The sequence below is a fragment of the Molothrus ater genome, chromosome 19 (genome assembly GCF_012460135.2).
Source record: "Molothrus ater isolate BHLD 08-10-18 breed brown headed cowbird chromosome 19, BPBGC_Mater_1.1, whole genome shotgun sequence".
NCBI lineage: Eukaryota > Metazoa > Chordata > Aves > Passeriformes > Icteridae > Molothrus > Molothrus ater.
Window position 1 is genome coordinate 733,871 of NC_050496.2, and position 27,037 is coordinate 760,907.

A 27,037-nucleotide genomic window follows, 5' to 3' on the forward strand; every position below is an offset into this window, starting at 1 on the left:
CTCCCCCAGCCCCGTCGGGGGCACGGGGGGCGGGGGGAGCGCCAGGACCCTCGCCCGGCTCCTCGGGGCGGCTCGGGAGCCCCGCGCCCATCACCGCGGTGTCGAGGCGGGCTCCGTCCCACTCCCATCCCCCTCCCGCCCTCCCCGAGGCCTGTGCGCGTCTCTGGCTGAGCCGCCAGTGGATGTCGTTGTTCTGTTCCTTGAGCGCGATGTCACTCCTTTAGCATGACCTCAAACGCGGCGGGGGCTGGGACCGCCAGTCATTCTCCGTGCGAGGGCCGGGGCGGGAGGCAGGCGGGACCCAGCCCCGCCGCCAGCCCCACTTTTGTGGTGCCGCCGCCGTCGCGGTCTCCCCTTTCTCCGCGGGGCTGGCCGCGGGGCGGGCGATGCTCCGGGCTCCCTGAGCCGCCGCACCGCGTCCCCGGCCGAGGTGCCCCGCGGAGCGGCGCGGTCGAGCGGCGGCTCCCGGCGCGCCCCGTGTCCCCCGGCCCGCCGTCCCCAGGCCGCGCGGAGGTCGCGCAGGATGCCGCGGAGGGGAGCGGAGGCGCCGCTGGCCCTGCTGCTGGCGGCGGCGTGGCTGGCGCAGCCCCTGCGCGGCGGCTACCACGGCGTGAGCATGTTCGCCGTGCAGAGCGCCCAGCCCGACCCCTGCTACGACGAGCACGGGCTGCCCCGCCGCTGCATCCCCGACTTCGTCAACTCGGCCTTCGGGAAGGAGGTGAAGGTGTCCAGCACCTGCGGGAAGCCGCCGTCGCGGTACTGCGTGGTGACGGAGAAGGGCGAGGAGCAGGTCCGCACCTGCCACCTCTGCAACGCCTCCGACCCCAAGCGCGCCCACCCGCCCTCCTTCCTCACCGACCTCAACAACCCGCACAACCTGACCTGCTGGCAGTCCGACAGCTACGTCCAGTATCCCCACAACGTCACCCTCACCCTGTCCCTCGGCAAGAAATTCGAGGTGACCTACGTCAGCCTGCAGTTCTGCTCGCCGCGCCCCGAGTCCATGGCCATCCACAAGTCCATGGACTACGGCAAGACCTGGGTGCCTTTCCAGTTCTACTCCACGCAGTGCCGCAAGATGTACAACAAGCCGAGCCGCGCCGCCATCACGAAGCAGAACGAGCAGGAGGCGGTGTGCACCGACTCGCACACCGACGTGCGGCCCCTCTCCGGCGGCCTCATCGCCTTCAGCACCCTGGACGGCCGCCCCACCGCCCACGACTTCGACAACTCGCCCGTGCTGCAGGACTGGGTGACGGCCACCGACATCAGGGTGACCTTCAGCCGCCTGCACACCTTCGGCGACGAGAGCGAGGACGACTCCGAGCTGGCCCGCGACTCCTACTTCTACGCCGTGTCCGACCTGCAGGTCGGCGGGCGCTGCAAGTGCAACGGGCACGCGTCGCGCTGCGTCCGGGACCGCGACGACAGCTTGGTGTGCGACTGCAAGCACAACACGGCCGGCCCCGAGTGCGACCGCTGCAAGCCCTTCCACTACGACCGGCCCTGGCAGCGAGCGACGGCCCGGGAGGCCAACGAGTGCGTGGGTGAGTCCCGGCCGCGGGCGCGGACACGGCGGGAGGAGGACGGGGACGGGGCGCGGAGGTCCCCGGAGGGGAGGCGGAGGGAGGGCAGAGCGAGGGAGCCGCGGGGGACGGCAGCGAAAAGCGCGGGGACATCCAGGGACACGCCGAGCGGCGCGGGGACGAGCAGGGACACGGAGAACGGGAGAGGAGGAGGACACTGAGGTACCGGAGACTGTAGGGATGAGGACGGGACACCGAGGGACCTCGGAGCGCGGAGCGGGGATGTGAAGGCACTCGGGAGCGCAGGGCATGGGACGCTGAGGTACTCGGGAGCCCGCTGGTGACAACACCGAGGGACCTCCAGGTGCAAAGCGGCGGGCACAGGGAGCCTGGGACCACAGGGCAGGCCACAGGAGTTTGGGGCAGGGGATAGCGAGAGCCGCGAGGCCGGGGGATGGGGACACCGGAGGCAGCCGGCGGCGCAGGACGGGGTTAACGGGGGACTCCGATGAGCAGAGCGAGGGGAAGCTCGGAAACGCGAGGCAGGAAAAACCAAGGAGCTCAGGAGAGGGGATAAGGAGCGTTCAGGATTCCGGGAAAACGCCGTTCGTGTCCGGAGGAGCGGGAAGGGGCCCTGGCTGGCCGGGCAGGGGCTCCCGTCCCGCGCAGGTCCCGGCCGGGGGCCCGCAGCGCACGGCCCGGGGATCCCGGAGCTCGCAGCAGCCCCGCTCCCCTCCCCGGGACCCGGCTCGGAGCCGCCCCAAGCCCGAGAGGCTCCGCGTCCGGGCGGCGCCGGACCCGGCTCCGGCACCGGGCCGGGCTCTGGCCCTTTCCGGAGAGGGAAGGCGGCCGGGAGCAGGGCAGGGAAGCCGGGCAAAGCCTGCAGCTCCGGTCCCGGCATCCTCGGGATGTGCGGGCGGCCCTGGGAGGCGGCGGCGGGGACTTGAAGGAGCCCCAGGGCCAAATGAGAACCGGGCAGCAGCCGGTTCGTTCCATCTGGAGCGAGAAACGCGCGCCGTGCTGGCTGTCCCGGCCGGAACGGAGGGTCCCTCGCCTCTGCCGGGGTGGACAAGGGTTAAGGGCTCGGGCAGCTCTTGCCCGTGAGTCCCACACACCCCGCCGAACGTTCCCTCCGATCTTCCACCCCCGCTTCCCAGCGGGATCCCCGCGCGCTGCGCTCCTCTCCTGGCGGTTCCGGGGGCCGGTGCTCAGCCGTGTGCCCGTGGGGACCCGGCCCCGGGCCGGGATGGCCCGGCCTGGGCTCCGCTGCCCGCGCCGGGACCCCCCGGCCCCGTGGAGCGCAGCCCCGGCCCCGCCGCCGCCGCCGCCGCCGCCGCCTTGTTTACACGGAAAACACGGCCCCGTCTTCCAAAATATTTGCAGCTCCGACTATAGGAAAAAACCCTCGCCGAGCGGCCGGGTTTGGCTGCCTTTTTTTTCTTTTTTTTTTTTTTCCTTTTATTTTGTTTTCTTTCCCTTCTTTTCATTTTTTTATTTTTTTCCCCAAATCACAATCAGATGTGTGCCTTGCAGAGAGCGCAATTTCTCCGTCGGCGTCTTCACCAGGAAGGCACGGCCAGAGCGGCTTATCTGGCCGGGAGGGCGGCCCGGTGGCACCGGGGCACCCGCGGTGGCGGCTCCGGGGGCCCGGCAGCCTCGGGGCGATGCTCGGATCCCGTCGGGACGGGGGAAGCGGCCGCGTCCCGATGCCCGAGGCTGCCGGGGTCAGCTCCGGGTTCGCTTTTCCGCCGTCCCGCGGGTCCCGCTGCCCGGCAGCGCTCGGGCTCGGAGCTCCGCGTTTCGCTTCCGTCCCAGCGCTGTCCTTGCCCAGCAGCGAGGCCGGGGTGCAGGAGGGGTCCGGCTCTCCCGGCCTCAGCCCCGCTCCCTGCCTGCAGAGTCACCGCTATCAGCGATGCCGTAAATTTCGGGGCGGTCTCGGGGTGCTATCGGACCCCCGGGCTCCTCTGCAGGATTCCCAAATTCTCCTGAAAACGCTTCTGTTCAGTTATTGCGCTGGCGCCGTGCTCCTACCATCCTTCTCCCTTCCAATGTATTTCCAATAAAAGGGAAGCAAGTTCCCAGTTTCCAGTAAAATATGTCACTTTTATGCCAGGCTTTGCATTTCAGACCATGTGCGCTCCTCGCCGCGTCAGACTTCTGCAAACGAAAATCGCTCTGTTTTTTCCTTTTCCACCGGCTTTGCTGGGAAGTGAATGTTTTGCAAGGATGAAGCTACCGTAGAACAATTTTCCGCAGCCCAGTCCCGCCGCTCCTTCCCCGGGGCCGCACCTATCAGTCTGTAAAACCAGCCACGGCCAAACCCCCGCGCTGCCCTGCCAAGCCCACACCGCCCGGAATAATCCCCCAGATAGAGATCACAATAACCCCATTCAACTCCCACCCACTCGCTCATGACCGTCGGCCCACCCTGCTTTCTGTCCCAAACCCCGAGAGAAAGTCAGGCCCCGGGGCAGGAGCTGCTGCCGGAGCCGCCGCTCGCCCGAGGCTCCTTCCAGGCAGCTCAGGGCACCAGAGCGGCCGTGCTGAGGGAAAGGGGCATCAGCCAAATCAGCTGAGTTCGCATCGAGGAGCGCTGGGAGAACTGGCTGCGGGTTTTTTTGGGTTGGTTTCTTTTTTTTTTATTGAATTTACTTTTTTCCTTTCTGGAAAATCGTTGGGAGTTTTATTTTTCTCTTTCTTTTAATCCAAAGAGAAAAATGATAGAATGTGTCTGCTTTGCTTAAAAATTTGGGAGTTTTCTTTGGTAAGCCCATTCCCCCTGCCAAAACTGAATCTTTGTTCCTATTCATGCTTATTTGGGGCTGAGAAAGAAATGCTCTGGAGTTTCTGACAGAAAGTCAAAATTTCCCATGGGAACGCTTTTTGCCAGCCAGATCGAATTTTTCTTTAGAGCTCCTTGCGAGACCCCAGCGCTGCACGTGGAGAGCACAGGGCTTGTCCCCAGGGGCTGCTCTCCAGGGATCTGCTCCTGCAGAGCTTTCACAGCCTCAGCTTCCCGTCAGCTTTACCTGGCAAGTGTCTGCTCCACGTAGAGCTTGGCCTTGCAGTCCAGCTTTGGCCAGGCGCCCGCGAGGGCTCCAGGGAGGACCGGGCTTGGAGAGGAGCTCGGAGGTCTGTTCTCCATCCTGCCTCTCTCCAGCGCCGCTGGGCTGGCTCTTTGCTCAGGGCTGGTCCAGCCCAAGCCCCCTTCTCCAGCCCAGCCTGTCCTGATGCAGCTTCCAGCTCCCCCAGGAGAGGAATTGCAGCTGGGAAAGGTCTGAAGTGAAACGCTGTCAGAGCTCAGCTGCTGGTGAGCTCGTGTGGACGCAGGAAAACGCAGGCAGGGTCTTTGATCAGATTTAACATCACTAAATTACACGTGCACCATTCCGCAATTTCTCCAGAGCCGCGCTGTGGTTCGGAGTGCTGGGAATGAGCCGGAGCAGCCCCGTCCCTTCGCTTTGCCCCTTTGCCTCTGCCTGGACAAGGCACGGCTGGCCGGGCCCGGGCTGCATCGCGCTGCCAGGCGCTTGGAGAGCCGCAGACTCCGCTCCAGCGCGGGCTCTGGAGCCTTTCCCCCGGAGCCAGGGGATGCTCCCGGCGCCTGCAGGTGTTCCTGACGTCAGCCTGGCCGCAGGTGCCGGGCCCCGCTCGGCTTCGGCCCTCGGGAGCGTTGAACAAAGCCGGGAGCGAGCGCAGGGCGAGAAAGGAAACACATTGTGCTCCCAGATAGGGGATTTGGCACGGGCAGCGCGGGGCGCCTGGCGCTGGGCAGGCTCTGCCGCGCTGCCCAGGGTTCCCAGGCTGGGATGTGTCTCATGTCACAGCGATTTCCCAGCAAGTTCTTATTCGGCGGAAAGGAAACTTCACCTCCGACAAGGAGCTGAGCAGGGGCTCTGAGAGGAGCGCCCACCAAACGCTCCCAGGGAAAAACTCCCGGCCAAACCTGGGCCCTGGCACCTCCGTGGTGGTCGGGGGAGGCATTTGCAGGGCAGTGCTCGCTAAAATAGCACACGAGGCCCCTCCACCCTCGCCACAGCCAGGGAAATCAGATCCTCCCACACAGCCCTGCTCCCTCAGAGGGACGGGAGGGGTTCCATGCAGGCAGTTCCTGGTGTCCCCTTTAAAATTCAGGTTATCCCTTTCCTTTACCCTGCATTAATCACCTCCACATCAAAAGCTCTCCCAGCTCCCACCCTGTCTGTGACCATTTTCCCCAGGCACAGTGGGGTACTGGGGAGCCTCAGGAGAGAGCTCCTTCCTGTTCTCCTTGGCCTCCAAATGGAAGAAGAAGTCAAGCTGGTGGTGACTTTGGCTCTGTCCCACTGGCCGGGCCCTGCAGGAGTTGCTTGTGAGCCAGTGCCTGTCTGCAGAGTCCAGGCACCCCCGAGAGGGCAGAGCAGGGAGCCAGGGCCAGGCCTGGGCCACCAGGGGCTCCCAGGGGCTCCCAGGAGCTCCCAGTGGCTCCCAGGGGCCAGGAAGGGCTCACATCCAGCCAGGAAGGGCTGGGCTGGTGGGAGATGTCCTTTCTCTCTGCTCCTCTCCTGTGGTGGTTCAGGGCTTTGCCAATGGTTTATCCTGAGAGGGACAGAGGGACAGAGGGACAGAGGAACAGAGGCACTGGCTGCAGCACTGGGGAGTGTGGGTGGCACTGGCAGAGCTGGCAGGGACCTGGTGACACAAGGGCACGTCCACTGCTCCCTCGGTTCCCTGGTGGGATGGGAGTCAGGCAGAGGAACAAAGTGGCTTTGCAGATCCCTCTGGGAGGAGAAAAGGAGTCTGAGTGTCCCCGTGTCCACCCTGCTCATGGCCACGGCTGCTCCAGAGGGATGGGGAAGGTGGCAAACACCCATCCCTTAGTGCATGGAGAAACAGCCACACTCCCAGCCTGGGCACAGAGGCTCTGAGCAGGACCAGGCTGCCCCTGCAGGATCCCCAGGGTCCCAGAGAGGATCCCCAGGGTGCCATAGAGGACACCCAGGGTGCCATAGAGGATCCCCAGGGTCCCAGAGAGGATCCCCAGGGTGCCATAGAGGATCCCTAGGGTCCCAGAGAGGATGCCCAGGGTCCCAGAGAGGATCCCCAGGGTGCCACAGAGGATCCCCAGGGTGCCATAGAGGATCCCCAGGGTCCCACAGAGGATCCCCACAGTGTCACCTCCTCTGTCCACCCCAGGCAGGTGCTGGTGCCTGGGTCTGGCAGCACAACTCAGCTTGGCCTGTGGCTGGATCCAGCCGGGATTCTCAGCTGGTTCTCAGGGTTCTCAGGGGCATTTTGGAGCTGCTCTGTGCTGGTGCTGCCCGTTACCTGCTGATGGTAACAGGAATGCCCATCATGTCTGATGTCCAGGTTTGCCCTGGGCCTCAATTTCCCCACATGAAGGGAGCAAAGGGAGGCTCTGTGAAACCCTTTGGATTTGGGTTCAGAAGGACACCAAGCATTACTGCAGCATCCTCGTGCTCAGGAAACTGCAGCTGGGGCAGGTTCCCCAGCAGCTGGAGCAGACCCCGTGGGGGCTGCACTCCTCGTGGCTCCAGGTGCCATCCATGGAGCCCCAGGCCCTTTCCAGCCCCGCCCGGGCAGCTCCCATGGATTGTGCTGCATGGGGAAGCACAGAGCAGGGGTGGCTGTATTGCTGAGCTGATGGGTGCTGTAGCCATAGAAATTCGGGCCCAGGAGCTGCTGAGGCTCCCATTGTAGCCTCCCAAGGGAGCCTCGCATGGGCAGAGCTTTCTCACAGGCTTTTATTCTCAGGAAGCTTAAAGTTAAACTGATTTCCAACAGAAAGGTTTTTACACCAACAAACAAACAAACAAAAAAGCGCAGTTAAGGCTAAAACAAAACCAGGCTTGGCACTCCGGGTTGGACACTTGCCTTCCCTTGAGCTTGTCCACGGCTAATCTCTGCCCTCCTCTTTCTGGGCCAAATCTTGTCATCCTTATTCAGCCTCCGCTGTCCTCGCCTCGCAAACCCGCTGTGCCTGCCCGGGGGGACGTGCTGCTCTCCAGGGATGGAGCAAAAAGCACCCGAGGGCTCTGGAATCCCCCCTGCCTGTAAAAGCACTCCCAGGATTCTGATTTCTGTCTGGGAGCAATCGGGAACACGAATTTGTCTCCATATTCTTAATTTATCTCCCCTTCACGCTCAGGGATGGGAGATGGATTTTTGTGGCCACGGAGGGTTGATGCCTTTTTGGCCCTTGGTCTGTCCTGCCTCCCTTTTGTGACACCCAGCTTCTTGGCAGTGGTTTTGGAGGCTCTTGTGCTTTTTATGGGACTGCAGGATTTCATTCCAGGGAGTTCCTGGTGTCTCTTATTAAATTTAGGTGATTCCTTTTCTCTGCCCTGATTGATCACCCACCTCAAGTGCCTTCACAGCTCCCATCCTGTCTGTGGCCCTTCTGTGGCCGGGCTGTGCAAGCAGAGTTTTATTGAGGGCTTCCTGGAGGATTTCAGGGCGCTGTGTTGAGGTTTTCCCCCAGCAGTTTTGTCCTGGGGGACATCCAGGGCAGAGGGGATCATGGATGAGGACGGCTGGAACAGCCTGGGCAGCTGCCTGGCATCGCAGGGGCTGTGGAGCATTTGGCCACTTGAACCCACAAACCCAAATCAGCCCCAGGACCCATGAGATCCAACATCCACCTTTTCCTGGGCAGCTCTGGCCCGGCTGCCTGGAGCACAGGTGCCCAGGGCAGGGCTGTGTCCCCAGCACAGGGGGGTTCACGGGATGATTTATCTGCAGCACGTTCCCGATGGCACCGAGCAGATCCATCAGAGACAAGGGAGGGATTCGCTGCAGGATCAGCGGCTGCAGAGGGCTCAGAGCCGGCGCTGGGCGCTGGCACAGCCACATCTGCTCCGGCCCCGGGGCGCCTCCGGAGCCGCGGCTGCCGTTTGGCCTCTGCCGCTGCGAGCAGCAGGGAACGTTTGCTTTGCATGGCCCGAGCTCCCGTCCCGAGCATCCCTGCCAGATCCCCGCTGCTCCCGCACGGAGCGGGCACGGCGGCCCGGCTGGCACGGAGCGGGCATGGAGCGGGCACGGCCCGGGCTGGCACGGAGCGGGCAGAGCTCAGGCTGGCACGGAGTGGGCACGGCTCGGGCTGGCTCTGCTGCCAGGCGGGACAGGGAGAGGCGCCGTGTCTGAGCAGGGATCAGGGACAGGGACACGGACACGGACAGGGAAACGGACACGGACAGGGAGTGGACAGGGACAGGGACAGGGACAGGGACACAGACACGGACACGGACAGAGACAGGGACACGGACACGGACAGGGAGGGGACCGGGACACGGACAGGGACAGGGACACGGACACGGACATGGACACGGACACGGACACGGACACGGACACGGACAGGGACAGGGACAGGGAGGGGACAGGGACAGGGACAGGGACACGGACACAGACAGGGACAGGGACACGGACACGGACAGGGACACGGACAGGGAGGGGACCGGGACACGGAAATGGACACGGACAGGGACAGGGACACGGACACGGACAGGGACACGGACAGGGACACGGACAGGGACAGGGACACGGACACGGACAGGGACAGGGACACGGACACGGACAGGGACACGGACAGGGACAGGGACACGGACACGGACAGGGACACGGACAGGGACACGGACACGGACAGGGACAGGGACTGGGACAGGGACACGGACATGGAGGGGACAGGGACACAGACAGGGACACGGACACGGACAGGGACACGGAAATGGACACGGACACGGACACGGACACGGACAGGCTGCATCCGCAGCCGGGGCAGTCCCAGCTCTGCCCGCCGCAGACTCATCCCCGCTGACCGCGCTCCAAAGAGTCCGCAGAGCTGGGCCGGGGCTGGCTGGAGTGACAGGCAGGCTTTTAAAAAGATACCTGTGTAATGGATTGCGTTTATAAGGGGATTAGGATGCCCTGGGGACTGATAAGGAGACGGGGAGGCTTTTCCTGCTCTCAGCCAGGGCAGCACGGAGCTCTGGGAGGGAACGGAATGGAAACGCCGCTCCTGATCCACCCCAGGCAGCTGCAGAGGGACCGGCGGCACGGAGGGGCTCAGCCTCACAAAGTGAGAGTTTGATTTGGGATCAGCAGAAACCAGGGGATCGGTGGTGGGGAGGGGAAAACCCTGTCATCTTTTGGGAGGTACCAAAGAAACGTTCTGAGCCGGGAGAGCACGGGAATGGAGGAGACACTCAGCTCTGCTGGGAGATAGGTTTATGGAAGTGGTTTGTGCTGCTTTCAGTGCAGACTGGAGTTTAAAAACCGATGGAGGGATGTGGGCAGAGGGGTTATTTTGTTCTGGGGCTCAGCTGGCACGGGGGGCGTTGACAGCACAAAGGGGGCACAGAACAGGCACCTCCTGCACCACGGGGATGGCAGAGGAAGCAACAGGCAGGGAAGGAACCTGGGCTCGTGTCCCACACACAGCTCTGAGACCCTGGAAGAAATCTCCCTGGGCAGACGTTTCCACAGGCAGAAATTTTCCTCTCCAACCTTTTCAAAGTGTCTCGTGAATGATGGGAGGGTTGAAAATTGTGCCTGCATCCCCCAGCTGGACAGAGCGTTGGAGAGCAGGGAAGGAGCAAACGTTTATTTCACTCCCTCCTGGAAGTACAGAGGTTTCCTAATTGTTCCGCAGAAAGGCTGGAAGCGGCCTCTGGCTCTGCCCTGCGCCTGTTGTCACCCAGGCTGTGGTTGCTGGTGGAGAGGGGTCCCCTCGGGCCGAGGCAGGACTTGGGGGGGCTGCACTGGCAATCACAGCCCCCAGGCCGAGTCCTCTTCCTCTGGGGATGGAGGGGCTGCTAATGGATGAGCCCAGCAGTCCTTGGCCCTCTTCTGCCAAAAATAACCAGCAAAGAGGATTGTGTGGGCAGGTGAGTGGAAATTCCAGCACAGGCAGGGAGGAGCAACCTTGGAAACCTCTGCTTGAGGGTGAAAGCTTCTGCATCTCCCGTTTGGGGAGAGGATGGAGAGCCCAGGCCTGGACCCAGCACCCCAAATTTCCCCTGGGAAAGGGCAAAAATGCCATGAGGGGCAGGAGCAGGCAGTGCAATGGCACAGGCTGGGAGCAGCCCGGCTCTGTGCGGTTGTTTTACAGCAGATTTGTCCTTTTTGACGTGCTGGGGGGGGGGGGGGGGAACTCTCTCTGCCAGCGAGAAATAGGCCCGGATTTGTCCATGGTGCCTCGTGGAGAGGGGACAGCGCTCCCAGTTTGTCATGGCACGGGGGAGGGAGGGAAGGAGGGAAGGAGGGAGCGTCCTCCCCGTGTCCCGGGTGGGAATTGGAGGCGGAGCACGGCACGAACGCTGCTGGCTCAGCCGGCCCCGGCTCCGGGCTCGCTGCCACGTCCGTGCGGGCTCCGTGCACTCCCAGCCCCGCCAGGAGCAGCCCAGCTGCTCCCCCGACCCCATCCCCGCAGCCGGTGCGCTCCGAGCTCGGGCCCGGCACGGGAAGATGGATGAGGTGTCCGGGTCACCTTCCCTGCGGTATTTGGGGGCCATCCATCACCCAGAGCCCTGCCAGGCTGCGCGGGGTCATCACTGCGAGCCGTGCTTGGCTTTGACCAAGGCAGCAATCTCCATTGGAATTATCATTAATTATCCTACGGGAACAATTAACGCCCCTTAATGGCAGCTCTGTGGGTATTTGGGGTGCAGGCTCAGGCAGTCAGAGCAGAGTGGGTGAGGAGAGAATGGACGGCACGTCAGATAGGAAAAGGGGATTTTCACACTCACTGGGGACTGTCCCAGCACTCGCTTTGCTCTCACAGCCCCAAAAGGACTTCCCTGCAGGCTCTAGAGTGGAATTCCTGCCTGCTCAGGAGATGCTCTGGGGAGAGCTGAGCTCTGCGTGCAGGGAGAGGAGGGAGGGGCAGTGCAGGCAGGTGAGACCCAAATCCCCCTGTCCGCAGCCTCCTCTCCGTGCAAAACCTTCCCCGGAGGGCTGGCCCCGGCTCTTCCTGGCCGCTGGCCGCCCCTGCAGGGAGCGATGCCCGAGCAGGAGGAGCCCGGGGGCGCGGCAGAGGCTCCAGGGCGCTGGAAATGGAGCGGGGAGGAGGGAAGGTAAAGGACGGGAAAGGCCGCGGACAGGGGGAAAATGTCTGGGTGCAAAAATCAGGGTTTGTGGTGCACGGGAGCCCCGAAGAGCGTCCTCGGGGTGGGTAAAGCCGCTCCCTCCTGGCGCTGCCTGTTGTTTTCCAGCCCCATCTGATAAACGGCGCAGAACCAGCCCCGCGTTCTGCCTTCCTCCATCGGCGCGGCCCGTCCCGAGCCGTGGCTGTTCGCTGCCTCATCCCCCCCCTTCTGCGAGAGGGAGTCAGTTCTGGTTAATGTTGGAGATCGGAACGTGATTACCGAAAGCCTCGTGAAATTAAATCCCTTCTCTTCAAAGCGGCCGGGGAGGGAGAGCGGGAGGGAGGGCGGGAGGGAGGGAGGGAGGGAGGGAGGGGAGCGTCCCCCCGGCAGCGGCGGTGGCCGGGCGGACATTGAGAGCAGCCCGGTGGCCACAATCGGGCTCTGACAGAGGCACGGCAAATACAAACAGCAGCTTGTGTTTGCACACAAAGGCTCCGCGCCCCGCCGGCCCCGGCCCGGGCTCTGCACCCTCGGCTCTTGGGCAGAAAGTCCTGGGAGGCTTGGAGGGAGGGAAAGGCGGCTGAATATTCAGGGATGAATTGAAGTGTGCAAAGAGCCTTTGGGAAGCTCGCGGTGCAGCGCCTTGGATCAGCTGCCCGCCGGGGCTGGAACGCAACCGCTGCGCTTGAAAGGGCGACTTTCACGCTGAAGCAAAACGGGACAAAGGAAGATAAATGAAACGGGCTCCCGGCAGGGTTTGGTTTGTTTGTTTTTGTAACTCGGCTAATATTCCCGCATTGTTCAGCCCAGCGGCCCAGTGTCTGTCCTTCACACGCTGCTCGTAAATCGGGGCTGGGCGGGCGGCGCAGGCAGCGGGCGGTGCGGGAGGGACCAGCGGGACAGGGACGGGACCAGCGGGACAGGAACGGGACCAGCGGGACAGGGATGGAACCAGCGGTGCGGGAGGGACCAGCGGGACAGGGATGGGAACAGCGGGACAGGGACAAGAACAGCGGGACAGGGATGGGAACAGCGGGACAGGGATGGGAACAGCGGGACAGGGACGGGACCAGCGGGACAGGGATGGGAACAGCGGGACAGGGCCAAGAACAGCGGGACAGGGATGGGACCAGCGGGACAGGGATGGGACCAGCGGGACAGTGACGGGAACAGCGGGACAGGAACGGGAACAGCGGGACAGGGATGGGAACAGCGGGACAGGGACAAGAACAGCGGGACAGGGATGAGACCAGCGGGACAGGGACAAGAACAGCGGGACAGGGACAAGAACAGCGGGACAGGGATGAGACCAGCGGGACAGGGACAAGAACAGCGGGACAGGAACGGGAACAGCGGGACAGGGATGGAACCAGCGGGGCAGGGATGGGAACAGCGGGACAGGGATGGAACCAGCGGGACAGGAACGGGAACAGCGGGACAGGGATGGGAACAGTGGGACAGGGATGGGACCAACGGGACAGGGACAGGGACAGGGACAGGGACAGGGACAGGGACAGGGACGAGCGGCTCCGGCCCCGGCCCTGGTGACCGGGGATCGGCCCCTGCGGCTCTTGCCGTGCCGGGAGTTGGGAGCCCGCGGTCGCACCGCGCTGAGCTGGGCAGGGCTGAGCCCGAGCGGGGCTGCTCAGCCCTGGGCACTCCCAGCTGTTCCTGCCATCAGCCAGCGCCGGGTTTGGGCACAGCTCAACATCAGGAGAGCCGTGTCAGGGGGGTCTGTGCACCAGCAGAGCTCTGCTGTCAGTTCATTCCTCACCTGAGCGGGGCATGTCCTGGTGATTTTTCACTGAGCTGGCAGCAAATCTGCCGGGATTTTCCAAGTGGGGACACCCCAGGAAAACCGTGGGGCACTCCAGGCAAACGGTGGTTACCAGCGCTGATGTGTTAGCCCTCTGCATCCCATCCATCCCATCCCATCCATCCCATCTCATCCCATCCCATCCCATCCCATCCCATCCCATCCCATCCCATCCCATCCCATCCCATCCCATCCCATCCCATCCATCCCATCCCATCCCATCCCATCCCATCCCATCCCATCCCATCCCATCCCATCCCATCCCATCCCATCCATCCCATCCCATCCCATCCCATCCCATCCATCCCATCCCATCCCATCCCATCCCATCCCATCCCATCCCATCCCAAGGAACAGCCCTCATCCCCGCCGTGCCGGGGATGGATCCCTGCGGAGCTCAGAGCCTGCCCAGGGCTGATCCCGGGGGATGGACGTGAATTCGGGATTAGGGATCACAGGATGGACACAGCCAGGTTGATACAGGCGCTCGTTTGATTGTAAGGATTAGAAGATTCCCAGTGCAAACCTCTTGAAATTTCCCTTTCCCTCCGGATTTTAGGCAAAGCAGGTTTAACACCACAACATTTCTCCAGTGTGAGCTGAGTAAGCAAAATTTAATATTCAGCTGCATGATAGTTTAGCTCAAATCAAAGAGCAAGAGCAGCGTCGCCTTTAAAACATTTGAATAACATTTAATATCCTCTGTAGCATTTACTTTTCACAAGCCTCTGCAAAACTCTGCAAATGCTCGCAGAAATTTGGCAAACTGACTTCTGCACAAATCCAGCCCCCCAGATGAGCCGTTTCTTAGTCTCCACTTCACAAAGTTTCACCCAATCAACAACAACAAAAAAATCCCAACAAAACCCCAGACAGCGCCTCACGTGCTGGGGGCACCAAAGAAATCCCCTGGTTTGGGTGACCAATGAATGTCCCCAGCAATGAAAAGCGAACAATTTGTCGGCAGCCCCTGCACTTGAAAACGAATGATCCAAATTATTCAGCGAGTCTCCCTGGATAGTGAATCCATTGAAAGGGGATCGAGACAGAGTCATAAATTATTCATTACCCCGAAGAGAATGAAATGCATATAATCATAACAATAATAATAACAACAACAATCGTTACACTAATAATAGCAACCAGAGCCCAGGCAGCTCTGCCCGCAGAGCCAGGGAGCCATGAAGCCTCCCAGACTTTATTTTCCATTTATCCCAGCCCCTGTTTAGAGCGGCTGTGTTAAATAAAGGAATGTAAAGTGGGTGGACATTTGGAATAAATGTATTTATCGCCGATAATTGGGCTCGCTCGCCTCGGCCGGGGCCGATGGACTTTGTGCTCGGGTCCGTGGCAAGGAGCAGCTCCATGAACTCCCACTCATCCCTGGTGATTGCTCGGTGCAATGGATTGCTCCGTGGCCGGGCTGCTTTTAAGGAGCCCTTGGCAGTGGCTGCAGCGAGGCACGTCCTGTCCCCGCGTCCCTGGAAAATTTATCGGTGTCCGCGGGCTGAAAGGGAAGCGGGAAGCGCTGGCCAGACACACATCCCTGGGCTCCGGCTGCTCCTGGCTGCCGTGGGACCGCGATTGCGGAGCCATTGAGCGGAGAGGCCGCAGCATTTGTCACCCGGCCCGGGTTCCCCGCAGTCGCTGCCCCGCCGGGGTCCGCCCCGCTCCGGAGCCTTTCAGCCCCCGGCAATTCCCGGCAATTCCGCTGCCCTCGGGAGCATCCTTGACTTGGGAGCTCCTTCCAGCAGCCCCCGGGGGATTTTCTGCGCGGGGAGCTCTCTGCTGGGCGATATGGGACGTTCGAACGCATTTCCATGCCCGCACGGCGCTGGAAGGAGCCCGGCTACCCCTTTGGCATGCAAATGAATCCGGGCCGTCCGCAGCGCGGGGCTCGGCCGTGGCACTGGGCCATTCCCGAGTTTCCCACAGGTCACAAGGAGGGCTCGGAGGGGCCCGAGGCTCCTTCCTGAGGCTGCCTCGGAGCTTCCTCCACCTGCTGCTCTCCGGGAGGACGGGGGAGAGCTCCTGCTGTTCCCTGCACGCCGGGAAAAATGGCATTTTAAAGGGAGCAGCAGGCTGGGCCGGGAAGGGTTAAAGCGCTGGTGGGTCCGGCTCCAGCAGCGTTGGGGCTGCAGGGGGGGGCTCAGCACCCACAGGGCTGGGTTTGGGGGGTCAGTGCTGCGGGGGGGGCTCAACACCCACAGGGCTGGGTTTGGGGGGTCAGTGCTGCGGGGGGGGCTCAGCACCCACAGGGTTTGGGGCTCAGTGCTGCAGAGGGGGCTCAGCACGCACAGGGTTTGGGGTTCAGTGCTGCAGGGGGGCTCAGCACCCACAGGGTTTGGGGCTCAGTGCTGCAGAGGGGGCTCAGCACCCACAGGGCTGGGTTTGGGGGGTCAGTGCTGCAGAGGGGGCTCAGCACCCATGGGGATGGGTTTGGGGGGTCAGTGCTGCAGGGGGGCTCAGCACCCACAGGGTTTGGGGGCTCAGTGCTGCAGGGGGGCTCAGCACCCCCAGGGCTGGGTTTGGGGGTCAGTGCTGCAGGGGGGGGCTCCGCACCCACAGGGCTGGGTTTGGGGGGTCAGTGCTGCAGGGGGGCTCAGCACCCACAGGGCTGGGTTTGGGGGGTCAGTGCTGCAGGGGGGCTCCGCACCCACAGGGCTGGGTTTGGGGGCTCAGTGCTGCAGGGGAGGCTCAGCACCCACAGGGCTGGGTTTGGGGGGTCAGCACAGCCAGCCCATGGGGGCATTTTGGACACCAGTGCTGCAATGGCCTCACAGAGCTGGGTTTGGTTCGGTTTTGGTTTTGGTTTGGTTGCTGAGTTTATCTGCAGCTCAGGCTGAGCTACCCCAGGAAGGGGTGGGAAGGGGTGGGATGAGGCAGGGCAGGCTCCGGGGCTGGTGCTGAGCCTGGTGCCACCAGCCGGGCTTGGGGACACGTGGGACATGCGGGGCCCTCCCCGTGTCACGGCGGGAGGGCTGAGCTCGCACATCCTCTGCTGCCGGGCAGCTGCAAGGCAGGGAGCAGAAGATGGAGTTCCTGCTGGCATTTTTGTTGGAAGTCGCCTGAGTATTAAGTGGAACACGGTTTTCATTACCAGCTCCGCTTTGGTGCAATAAATCACGAACTAGAAACACACTTCTGGCCTGGATTCTGCCCTCAGCTCTGAGTGGCAGTAACCAGAGGCGAAATCCAGCCTCGGCTGCAGCCTTGCAGCCCATATGGTCACCTTTTGGAATTCATTTCTTCCGGTAATTTCTGTGTAATTAGACAGCACTGAAGGCTGCTTCCTCTCCTGGACAATGAATGGTGCCGATCTCGTGCCAAAGGTGCCCTTCGCCCCTCACAAACCCGTGAGGAGAGACCAGCTCAGCCTCCGGGGCACAATCGGGACCCTCAGCAAGGGGATCCCGGACACCCCCGGAGTGCTGGGAGGCGATGGGGGCACGGAGCAGCCACGCAGCGCAGAGCCAGCCCTTGCTGCTGGGCTGTTCAGAGAGCTCGGGGTGCTGGTGCGAGCCCCAGCTGCCGCTGGAATCTCTGGGAGCCCATCCCGCCGAGCAGGACCCTGTAACTGCAGCAATGCGCTCCGGCAGCGCCGCTCCCCCCTCCCCGGGCAGCAATCTAATTTATATCTCATAAGACAGTTTTATTTGCGGGATTACCGACGGGTTCCGTGCCAGAGAGCCCCGCGGGCTCCGGCCGCTGCCGCACCAGGGGGAGTGCGGCGCTGGGAAGGAGCCTCCTCGTGCTGGGTTATGGGGCCATAAAATTATCCCTGCTAGGAGCCGGCCGCCCTTCCAAAGGAGCCATTTAAACGGAAAACAAAGGCAGCCCCTCGCCCCCCTCGCAGCTTCTGTTCCAACGCCGAGCGTGGACGGGAGGAGAGCGGCAAAGGAGGGTGCGCTGGAGCCGGGCTCAGATGGGGTTTGCTGGAGCCGGGCTCTGTGCTGGAGCCCGGCTCTGTGTGCTCGGATATTGCTGCTGCCGGGATCCTTTCTGTGCAATCGGCTCCAGCTCCGAGGGATGGGGAGAGCCTGGAAGGGTTTGTTGGAGCCGGGCTCAGATGGGGTTTGCTGGAGCCGGGCTCGGATGCTGCTGCTGCTGCTGTTTGATCCTTTCTGAGCAATCGGCTCCAGCTCCGAGGGACAGGGGGAGAGCGGGAGGAGGAGGAGGAGGAGGAGGAGGAGAAGCCATTTCTCTCCTCAGCGCTGCTTTCCTCGGGCGGGGATGGAGCCCTGTTCCCCCCGGATGTTCGGATGGGAGGGCAGCCCTGGCTGATGGATTTGCTCCTGTTCTGCCAGGGGCAGCAGCACAGCCCCGAGCGGGACAGGGAGCAGAGGGGAAGGTGCAGCCTCCAGGAGCGTGGCTGCCCCGGGTGCTGGGAGGGCTCCTGCAGCCCCTCCTCTGCTCTGGGCACCCCCAAAGGCAGCCCCAGCAGCTGGCAGCTCGGTGGGGCACGGCGCATGCAGCCTCCAGCTTCCCCCAGCTCCAGCTGCTCTCCTGCAGCTGCAGGAGCAGGGATTTCACCTCCCTGGCTGGCTCCTGGGGCCAGGGAGACAAAATGGGCTTTTTGAGTGGTGCCCTAGCCAGGTATAGCCCCCTGCTCTGAGACTGACTCTTGGGAGGAAATTGATAGAGAACTGGGGGGGAAAATGTTCCCTTTTTTTTTGTTTTGTTTTGTTTTTGCATGTCCTGTGCATCCAGCTCTGAAAATCAGAAAATCAGACTGATTCGGTCAGGGGTGTGCAGCCGTGTTGGGGGAACATTTCCATCCGTGGGAAGCACTCTGCAGCTCAGTCCCCATCACAGCCGTGCTCAGCTGCTCGTGCTCAGTCCCGGTGTGAGATGCCAGGCAGGGAAGTGCTCCTCGAGGCACGGGTTGTGACCGGATTGCAGAGATTGTGAGCACACCCGGGCACGGTGAGAGCAGCTCGTCCTTGTCCTTGCCCCGGTAGCTGGGGCAGCACCTGCCCTTCCCAGAGAGTTCCCCCAACTTCCCAATCTCATCTCCCATCTTCCCTCACTCCTTCCTCTCAGGGAAAGCAGGAGCTCAAACCCTCTCTGGCAAACAGAAAACAATGCCCAAACCCTCCGGGGAGAGAAAACCCCTCTGGTTTCACCCCCCAGCAGCACCCGGAGCTGGGGCTGGGCCGGACCTGAGCACTCTTGGGGGACACAAAGGGACAGTCCAAGGTCTGTCCCCACCGCAGGGTGGATGCTGGGGAGGCAGCCCCAGCCTCTAAACAACTCTCCGAGCTCCCAGCCTCCTGAGAGTTCAATTTTTGGGAAGCTTTAACATCCCCAGCTTAGCGAGCTCTGAAAGAAAGGTCAGCTAATCCCTCCGAGCGTCTGAATGAATTCAGGCCCAGAAGAGAGATTACTGAGCAGGGGAGGGGAGGCCAGGGAGCTGCATGGATGCAGGGACCCTTCCCAGAGTCAGGCCTGGCTGGCTAAAGAAATGAGAAATGCACCTTTTATTGCAGTTCCCAGCCCCTCAGCGGGAGGGAGGGGTGGGCAATGCTCCCGGCTCCTCCCCAGCAGCACGGGGTGGTGGAGGGGGGCCCTGAGAGAGACCTGGGGTCCCCATCCATGGAGGGACAGCAGGGACACTGGGGTGTCCTGTGGGCACAGAGCAGCACCCACGGCCTTTGCTCTGGGTGTCAGCTCAAGCATTTAGGGAAAAAAAACCCCAAACCCAGGGTCCTCACGTCCCTCTTTGGCTGCTTGGGCTCCAGGTCCGTGTCTGGAGGCACCGAGGTGGCAGCAGGCACCAGGCACAGGGTGGCACTGACAGAACGAGGAATTCAGGGCACTGTGGCCGTGCTGTGGTTGAGGTGGCCTTTGTGGGACACCTGAGCTGTGTCTGGGCTGAGCAGGGTGAGGTGGGCACCGGGGAGGGCTGCGGGGCAGCGCGGGCACCCCCAGCCTCTCTGTGAGCCCCGGGGGATGACACGGAAGCAGCGCTAAGGACAGCAGCACTAAGGACAGCAGGACAGCAGTGCTAAGGACAGCAGGACAGCAGTGCTAAGGACAGCAGAGCTAAGGACAGCAGGGCTAAGGACATAAGGACAGCAGTGCTAAGGACAGCAGGACAGCAGAGCTAAGGACAGCAGTGCTAAGGACAGCAGTAAGGACAGCAGTGCTAAGGACAGCAGAGCTAAGGACAGCAGGACAGCAGCGCTAAGGACATAAGGACAGCAGCGCTAAGGACAGCAGCGCTAAGGACAGCAGAGCTAAGGACAGCAGTGCTAAGGACAGCAGGACAGCAGAGCTAAGGGCAGCAGTGCTAAGGACAGCAGCGCTAAGGACAGCAGCGCTAAGGACAGCAGCGCTAACGACAGCAGCGCTAAGGACAGCAGCACTAAGGACAGCAGTGCTAAGGACAGCAGGACAGCAGAGCTAAGGACAGCAGTGCTAAGGACAGCAGGACAGCAGCGCTAACGACAGCAGCGCTAAGGACAGCAGCACTAAGGACAGCAGTGCTAAGGACAGCAGGACAGCAGTGCTAAGGACAGCAGGACAGCAGAGCTAAGGACAGCAGTGCTAAGGACAGCAGCGCTAAGGACAGCAGGATAGCAGCGCTAAGGATAGCAGTGCTAAGGACAGCAGGACAGCAGTGCTAAGGACAGCAGGACAGCAGAGCTAAGGACAGCAGGACAGCAGAGCTAAGGACAGCAGGGCTAAGGACAGCAGCGCTAAGGACAGCAGCGCTAAGGACAGCAGGACAGCAGCGCTAAGGACAGCAGCGCTAAGGACAGCAGCGCTAAGGACAGCAGCGCTAAGGACAGCAGGGCTAAGGACAGCAGTGCTAAGGACAGCAGCGCTAAGGACAGCAGGACAGCAGCGCTAAGGACAGCAGGACAGCAGAGCTAAGGACAGCAGCGCTAAGGACAGCAGAGCTAAGGACAGCAGAGCTAAGGACAGCAGTGCTAAGGGCGGCAGCGCTAAGGGCGGCAGTGCTAAGGACAGCAGCGCTAAGGACGGGCTCCTCTCCTGCCAATGCAGGGCCCTCTCCGTGCAGAGCAGCAGAGCAGAGCCCCTGAGAGCAGCAGGAACAGGGGATGGCCCGGGGTGAGCCACAGTAACCTGGCTGCAGTGTGCCAGCCCAGACACCCCGGGCCCAGGCCCCTGCCAGCTCCCCACAGGGGCATTCAGGCCACAGGGGCTTCTCTGCTGGCCCCAGACTCTGCTCTGCACGGCACAATCCTCTCTCTTCTCTCCTGGTAGCTGCACAACCGGCAGCTTGCACTTGGAAGGGTTCATCCCACTGCAGAGAGCCGGGGGCTCAGCCAGGAGCTGCTGCCCAGGGGTGGCCCTGCACCCTCAGTGCCCAGGGACAGAGGTGGCCCTGCCCTCTCAGTGCCCAATGGTGGCCCTGCACCCTCAGTGCCCAATGGTGGCCCTGCCCTCTCAGTGCCCAGGGACAGAGGTGATTCTGCACCCTCAGTGCCCAGGGGTGGTCCTGCACTCTCAGTGCCCAGAGACAATGGTGGCCCTGCCCTCTCAGTGCCCAATGGTGGCCCTGCCCTCTCAGTGCCCAGGGACAGAAGTGGCCCTGCCCCAGTGGTGCCCTGGCCTGGCAGGAGGAGCGCAGGGCTGTGCCAGGACTGAGAGCAGGGCACAGCGCTGTCCTTGGCAGGGTGAGAGGGTCCATCCCGTGTCCCTGCTGTCCCCTCGTGTCCCAGCCCTGGCTGAGCCCCCCTGAGCCTCCCCAGCCGCCCCCTCCTCAGCTCCCGCCCCTCCAGACGCTGCCCCCGGCCATTCAGGCTCTCTCCGGATCATTAAACATATTGAGCAACACCAGTCCTGTGACTGGTTAATTAGTAAAGACCTGACTAATTAGTTAATCGTGTTTACGAGCGCTTTGAGAGCGCTCAGTGTCATTATCTGGAGTTCTGAGCGGCCGCGGGTGCCCCTCCCGTCCAGGGCTCCCCAGCCTTTGTCTCTGCTCCCCCGGCCTGGGGGCTGGGATGGCAGCTTGGCCCTTCTCCCCTGTCACAGGGGTCCCACACAGCCTCTGGAGGGGTCAGAAAAGCCCCTCACAAGTGTCCCTGCACCCGGGCACACTGAGCTGCTCTTCCAAAGCCACCCCTGGAGGAGGCAGGGCTGGCTCTGCGTGCTCCCCTCACCCCACAGCCCCCTAAGGGACGATCAGCCACGTCCAGCCTTGTTCTCCCTCCCCAGTCCCAAATCCAGCCCCCAGTGCCGTGGACACCTCGGAGCTGGGAGCCTCCCGTTCTTTATGAGAGAAATCAGATTCCCAGAAAAAGGCAAAACGAGAGGAGAGGAGAGGAGAGGAGAGGAGAGGAGAGGAGAGGAGAGGAGAGGAGAGGAGAGGAGAGGAGAGGAGAGGAGAGGAGAGGAGAGGAGAGGAGAGGAGAGGAGAGGAGAGGAGAGGAGAGGAGAGGAGAGGAGAGGAGAGGAGAGGAGAGGAGAGGAGAGGAGAGGAGAGGAGAGGAGAGGAGAGGAGAGGAGAGGAGAGGAGAGGAGAGGAGAGGAGAGGAGAGGAGAGGAGAGGAGAGGAGAGGAGAGGAGAGGAGAGGAGAGGAGAGGATCTCATCTGCCCAGAGGAACGGGAATGGGGTTTGTTAGTCAGGGAGGGTCTTGGCATCCCTGAAGAATTGCCAAGTCTGATCTCCTTGGGACTGTCCTAATTCATAAAAATGTCATCAGCTCGTTAAGCACCCTCATAAAGAGCCCCAGGCACCCCCTTATCACTGTGGGATCTGCAGGGGAGGCTGCCAGCACCAGCTGCAGACACAGCCACCCCCAGGGAGCACCTCAGCAGAGAGGGAATCTGCCTCTGGAGCTGCCCCAGCGCTGTAAAATCACCCAGGGCTGCCACAGGAGCAGGGCTGGGGAATGTCTCTGTCCCTGGGAGCTGGCGGAGGTGCACATGGCCACTGACAGTGACTCTGCTGCTGCCTTCACCCCAGCCCTGCTGTCCCAGGCTGCAGCTGGAGCTCCTGGGTTCTGAAAGCTCCCAGAGGCGAGGTCAGGGCCTGCCAGCCCCAGGTGCCACTCGCCTGAGGGGGGATGCTGCTGCAGGAGCTGCTGGCTGCGAGGGGGAGCAGTTTCCCTTTGCACCCTGAATTTCCTCCTGGAAATCCTCCCTGCCCTGGGGGCTGCCAGTGAAGCGCAGGGCAGCCCAAAAGGGGCACCAAGCAGAATGGCACTGATAGTGGGGATGGAGCCCAGCTCAGGCTCTGGGACTGGGCCTGGCACTGGCCATACTGGTCCAGAGAAGGCCCCTGTGGGTGCAGGGTCCTGCTTCCAACGTGAGCAGCACCAGATTGCCTGGGGGGTGCTTGAGTATGGAGCAGGTGGGGTTTATTTTGTAGTTTGGGGTTTCTCTGTCATTTGGGGTTTCTCGGTCATTTGGGGGCTTTCTCTGTCATTTAGGGGATCTGAACCACAGATGGGATCCTTGCAGTTCATTTTTGACATGTATCAGTGGTAAGAGTGGTTTAGTGGCTTCCATGGGTCACACACCCAGGACATCTCCAGTGGTTTATATGGATTAACTGCTACGGGAGAAGGGCTTAGAGGAGGGTGGGACCATTTAGAGTCTGGAAATTCGATTCTCAGCTGTGCTGCATTGCTGTCCCCATGTGTAAAGGTCAGAAGGGGCCCTGGGCCCTCTGTGGGCTGTGGCCCCAGCTGTTGTCACCCCCAGGAGGGAGCCCAGGGGTTACTGGTGCCTGCAGGAAGGGCAGGAGCAGCAGAGCTCAGTTTGGGTCCTTGCACAAGACAAACTTTCCTCCTTGTCCGACCTCCTGCCCACCATCCTCCTGTCAGAAGCCGTTTCTGTGCTCCTCCTGCACACCAGGAGCCTTCCCCATCCTCCCACTGCCGGGCTGGGGGAAACTCCTTTCCTGCCAAGTGCTCCTGGGCCAGGCAGGGCCCGAGCCCTGCTCTCAGCCTGGGGGCTGGCACGGTGTCCCTCGGTGTCCCTCGGTGTCCCCTGGGTGCCAGAGCTGTCCCTGTGCCCCAGCATTCCCAGGCAGGAGGAGAGCAGAGGCTGCTCCATCTCTGCCTCAGGCAGGCAGGCAGGCAGGGAGGCAAACAGGGCTGCACCTGGGACGTGTCAGGGTTGGTTTTGCAGCTCCACACGGGCAGTGACAGCAGCTCCGTGGGGGCGGGAGCAGGCGCAGCAGGGCAGATTTATGGCCGTGGGTCAGGCCCAGGCTGAGCCAAACCTCCTGCCTAGCATCAGTTTTATGAACAAGATGAAGTGCAGAGCCTCCAGCGCGGGCGCCCTGTGAGAGGAGAAACGCAGGAGAGGAGCAGCAGGGGGTTCTGTGAGGGGCCAGGCTGCCCCTCCCTGCCCTGCTCGGGCTTTGGGGTGCAGGAGCAGCACTGAGCAGCCCCAGCAGCTGCGGGGCCTGGTCCCACAGCCCCGGAGAGCTCATGGGCTGGGAGCCATGAGCGCAGCAGCTGGAGGCTGCAGGAAGCAGGAGGAAAGGGCTCCCCTCGTTCAAACAAAATAAAATTCACAGCAATTCCCAGCCCTGCAGAAGGGAGCAACGCCAGACAGGGAACTGAAACCTCGGAGACAAATCCAAATCCAAATCCAAATCCAAATCCAAATCCAAATCCAAAACCAAATCCAATTCCAATTCCAATTCCAATTCTAAATCCAAATCCAATTCCAAATCCATCCCCAGTTGGGCATGGGGCAGCTGGGCCAGGGAGATGCTGTGGGCATTGTCACAGTACCACAGGACACCAGGGCCAGGCCAGGGCTTCCCTTCCTGGCCAGACACCCAGACTGAAACTCTTGTAAACTCAGAACCTCATAGAAAAGATGAAGCGAAATTCCTGGAGGCTCCCGGCTCTGCCTGAGATCGGCGTGGGACAGACCTTTGTCCCAGATGTGGTGAGATTGTCACTTCATCACCGTCTGGTACTGAAAGCTGCGTTTCAGCTGGGCTTTGACGGGTAATTGATGGATGGTGCAATGGTTGTTGTGCCTGCAGCCTTGTCCTCTTTGGCAATGCCTTTTGATGTCCCTCTTCAAAGGACACATCCTGCCCCTTCCCTGCCAAGGGGTGACCAGGAAAATCTTGGCAAACACCAGGAAAGTGCCTGTGGTGTTGAGGCTGCTCCTCCTTCGCTCCATCCCGAGGCAGGCGAGGTCAATTTTATTTCTGACACCTTTTCTCTATTGGGGCAGATCCCAGGTGAATTGGGGGGGGTCAGTGCAGTTCTTTGCCAGGGGGTGCTGGGTACCCCCACAATGCCCTGGGCAAACAAAGGGCACGGCTCAGTGGCTCTGAGTGAGTTACAAATCCTCCCCTTGGATCCGTGATCCCGTGAGAATGCTGTTATTTATTTATTTATTTACTTACTTACTTACTTATTTCTGTATTTATTTATTGATGGGACTCCAAGGACTCGATTCATGCAGGATAAAGCCTGTGCAGGAGCTGGTGGCAGCTGCTCCTCTGGAGCTCATGGGGACGTCCCACTGATCCCAGTGGGAGCAGGGCAGAGCTGCAGGGGAAACGCCAGGGCTGGGATAGGATTCCTGTGCTGAGGATGAACCCAGGCAGCTCCTGCTGCACCAGCTGCAAAGGGCACAGCTCTCCAGGCAGCTCCAGGTGCCCAGAGGCTTCCAGCCACAGTGGGGTTATTTTCCAGGGAAGCCACAGTCAGAGCTCAGCTCCCTCTGCTCCACTCCAGCTTTCACTCTCAGTACTGCTGTGTTGAGCACCGAACACCTTCTGGCTCAGCAGGGCTGCCCAGGACCCTCACCAGAGCCTGCTCTGGGGCTGACAAGGAGAGCAGGCACGCTGCTCCAGCCCAGGCAGGCACGTCAGGGATGCTGCTCCAGCCCAGGCAGGTCAGTGATGCTGCTCCAGCCCAGGCAGGTCAGGGATGCTGCTCCAGCCCATGCAGGTCAGTGATGCTGCTCCAGCCCAGGCAGGTCAGTGATGCTGCTCCAGCCCAGGCAGGTCAGGGATGCTGCTCCAGCCCAGCCAGGCAGGTCAGTGATGCTGCTCCAGCCCAGGCAGGTCAGTGATGCTGCTGCAGCCCAGCCAGGCAGGTCAGTGATGCTGCTCCAGCCCAGGCAGGGTGGGTGGTGGCTCCTCCAGCCAGGCAGGTCAGTGATGCTGCTCCAGCCCAGGCAGGTCAGTGATGCTGCTCCAGCCCAGCCCAGGCAGGTCAGTGATGCTGCTCCAGCCCAACCAGGCTGGTGAGGATGCTCCTGCAGTGGCTGTGCTGAAGTTTGGGAGCAGCTGCTTGTCCTGCAGCTGGATTTGAGCCTGGTTCTGGCTGGGAGGGCTCCACAGCCCTCAGCAAAGCCCGGCCTGTGCAGGGAATGGGGCAGGAGGAGTCTCTGTCTGGGGAGGGGGGGCTCCTTGCTGAGCCCTGGAGCCACATCCCGACAGCCCTGGGAGGGGACACGGGGCTGGGGGACACTGCAGGGACATCAGGACTGGCGCAGGAGGGGGTGAATGGACCAGGGGCATCCTGATCCAAGCCAGGTGTAAGGATTCCGTCCTTCCAGCACTGTGGGCAGTGGAGCTCCTCACACTGGGATGGATGCAGAGGATGACAGAGGATTTGTGGCTGTGGGGGGAAAGGGGGGGCTCAGATGCTCCATGGACATGGAAGGGGAGCTTGACTCCCCCTTTGTGTTTGTGCTGGCAGGAGAAAACTGAGCAGCGTCTGCACACCTTGGGACTGGGAAGGGACTGGGATGGGGCTGGGAAGGGATTGGGAAGGGATTGGGAAGAGATTTGAAGGGAGTGGGAAGGGACTGGGAAGGGATTGGAAGGGACTGAGAAGGGATTGGAAGGGACTGGAAGGGACTGGAAGGGACTGGGAAGGGGCTGGGCAGGGATTGGGAAAGGACTGAGAAGGGATTGGAAGGGACTGGAAGGGATTGGAAGGGACTGGAAGGGACTGAAGGGGCGGCAGGCTCAGCCGTGTCCCTCGGGAGCAGAACCCAGAGCGGGTGTGCGGTTCAGCAGAGCCCAGAGCCCGTTCAGCAGAGGAAGCCGTGTCACAGCAGGACCTAAAGGCAGATTACAGGGAATTCCCGGGGCGGCACTGAGCCGCCCCAGCCCGGCACTGGCGTTCATTCATTCGTTCATTCGTTCATTCACTCGTTCATTCGTTCGTTCATTGTGCCGCCCGCTGCCCCGGGCTGCCCGCAGCCCCTGCGCTGTCCCGCAGCCGGGGACACGCTGCCCTTTGATGCACGCACACCAGGGCTCCCCAGGACCCTTTCCCCAGCATTCTGGTGCCGCAGGTTGTCAGGGATGCCCGGAAAGGGCCGGGCTGTGCCGCGGGGTGCCCGGGCTCCGGCAGAGCCGGGTTCAGCACAAGAATAACGCAGCCAGCAGGTGGGACACGGAAACCCCTAATCCCAAATCATTTTTCTTGCCGGCATCCGTTTTTTGTTGGGAACGATGATGGTTGTGGGCAGCAGCAAGGCGTGGGCTCGCCCCTGGGAGAGCGATATTATTCCGCTCCTTTTGTGCCCGGGCCGTGTTTGAATTGGGAAACAAAGCTGAGCAGCTTGTGCCTCCTGTTGGAAGCCTTCCTATCCCGCTGGGGATCCGGGACCTTTTCATCTCAGCCCTGCACTCCAGAGG

The 27,037-nt window shown here is 61.9% G+C and overlaps 1 protein-coding gene across 1 annotated transcript in view; it reads left to right on the plus strand.

The window, feature by feature from the left end:
* Positions 1-347: 347 nt before the first annotated feature.
* Positions 348-27,037, plus strand: part of NTN1 (netrin 1) — an 84,189-nt gene continuing 57,499 nt past the window's right edge. Inside the window, exon 1 of the mRNA XM_036394886.1 lies at positions 348-1,547. Within this exon, the coding sequence (XP_036250779.1) occupies positions 524-1,547 (1,024 nt within the window). The 5' untranslated portion in view covers positions 348-523. The remainder of the gene's footprint in view (positions 1,548-27,037) is intronic.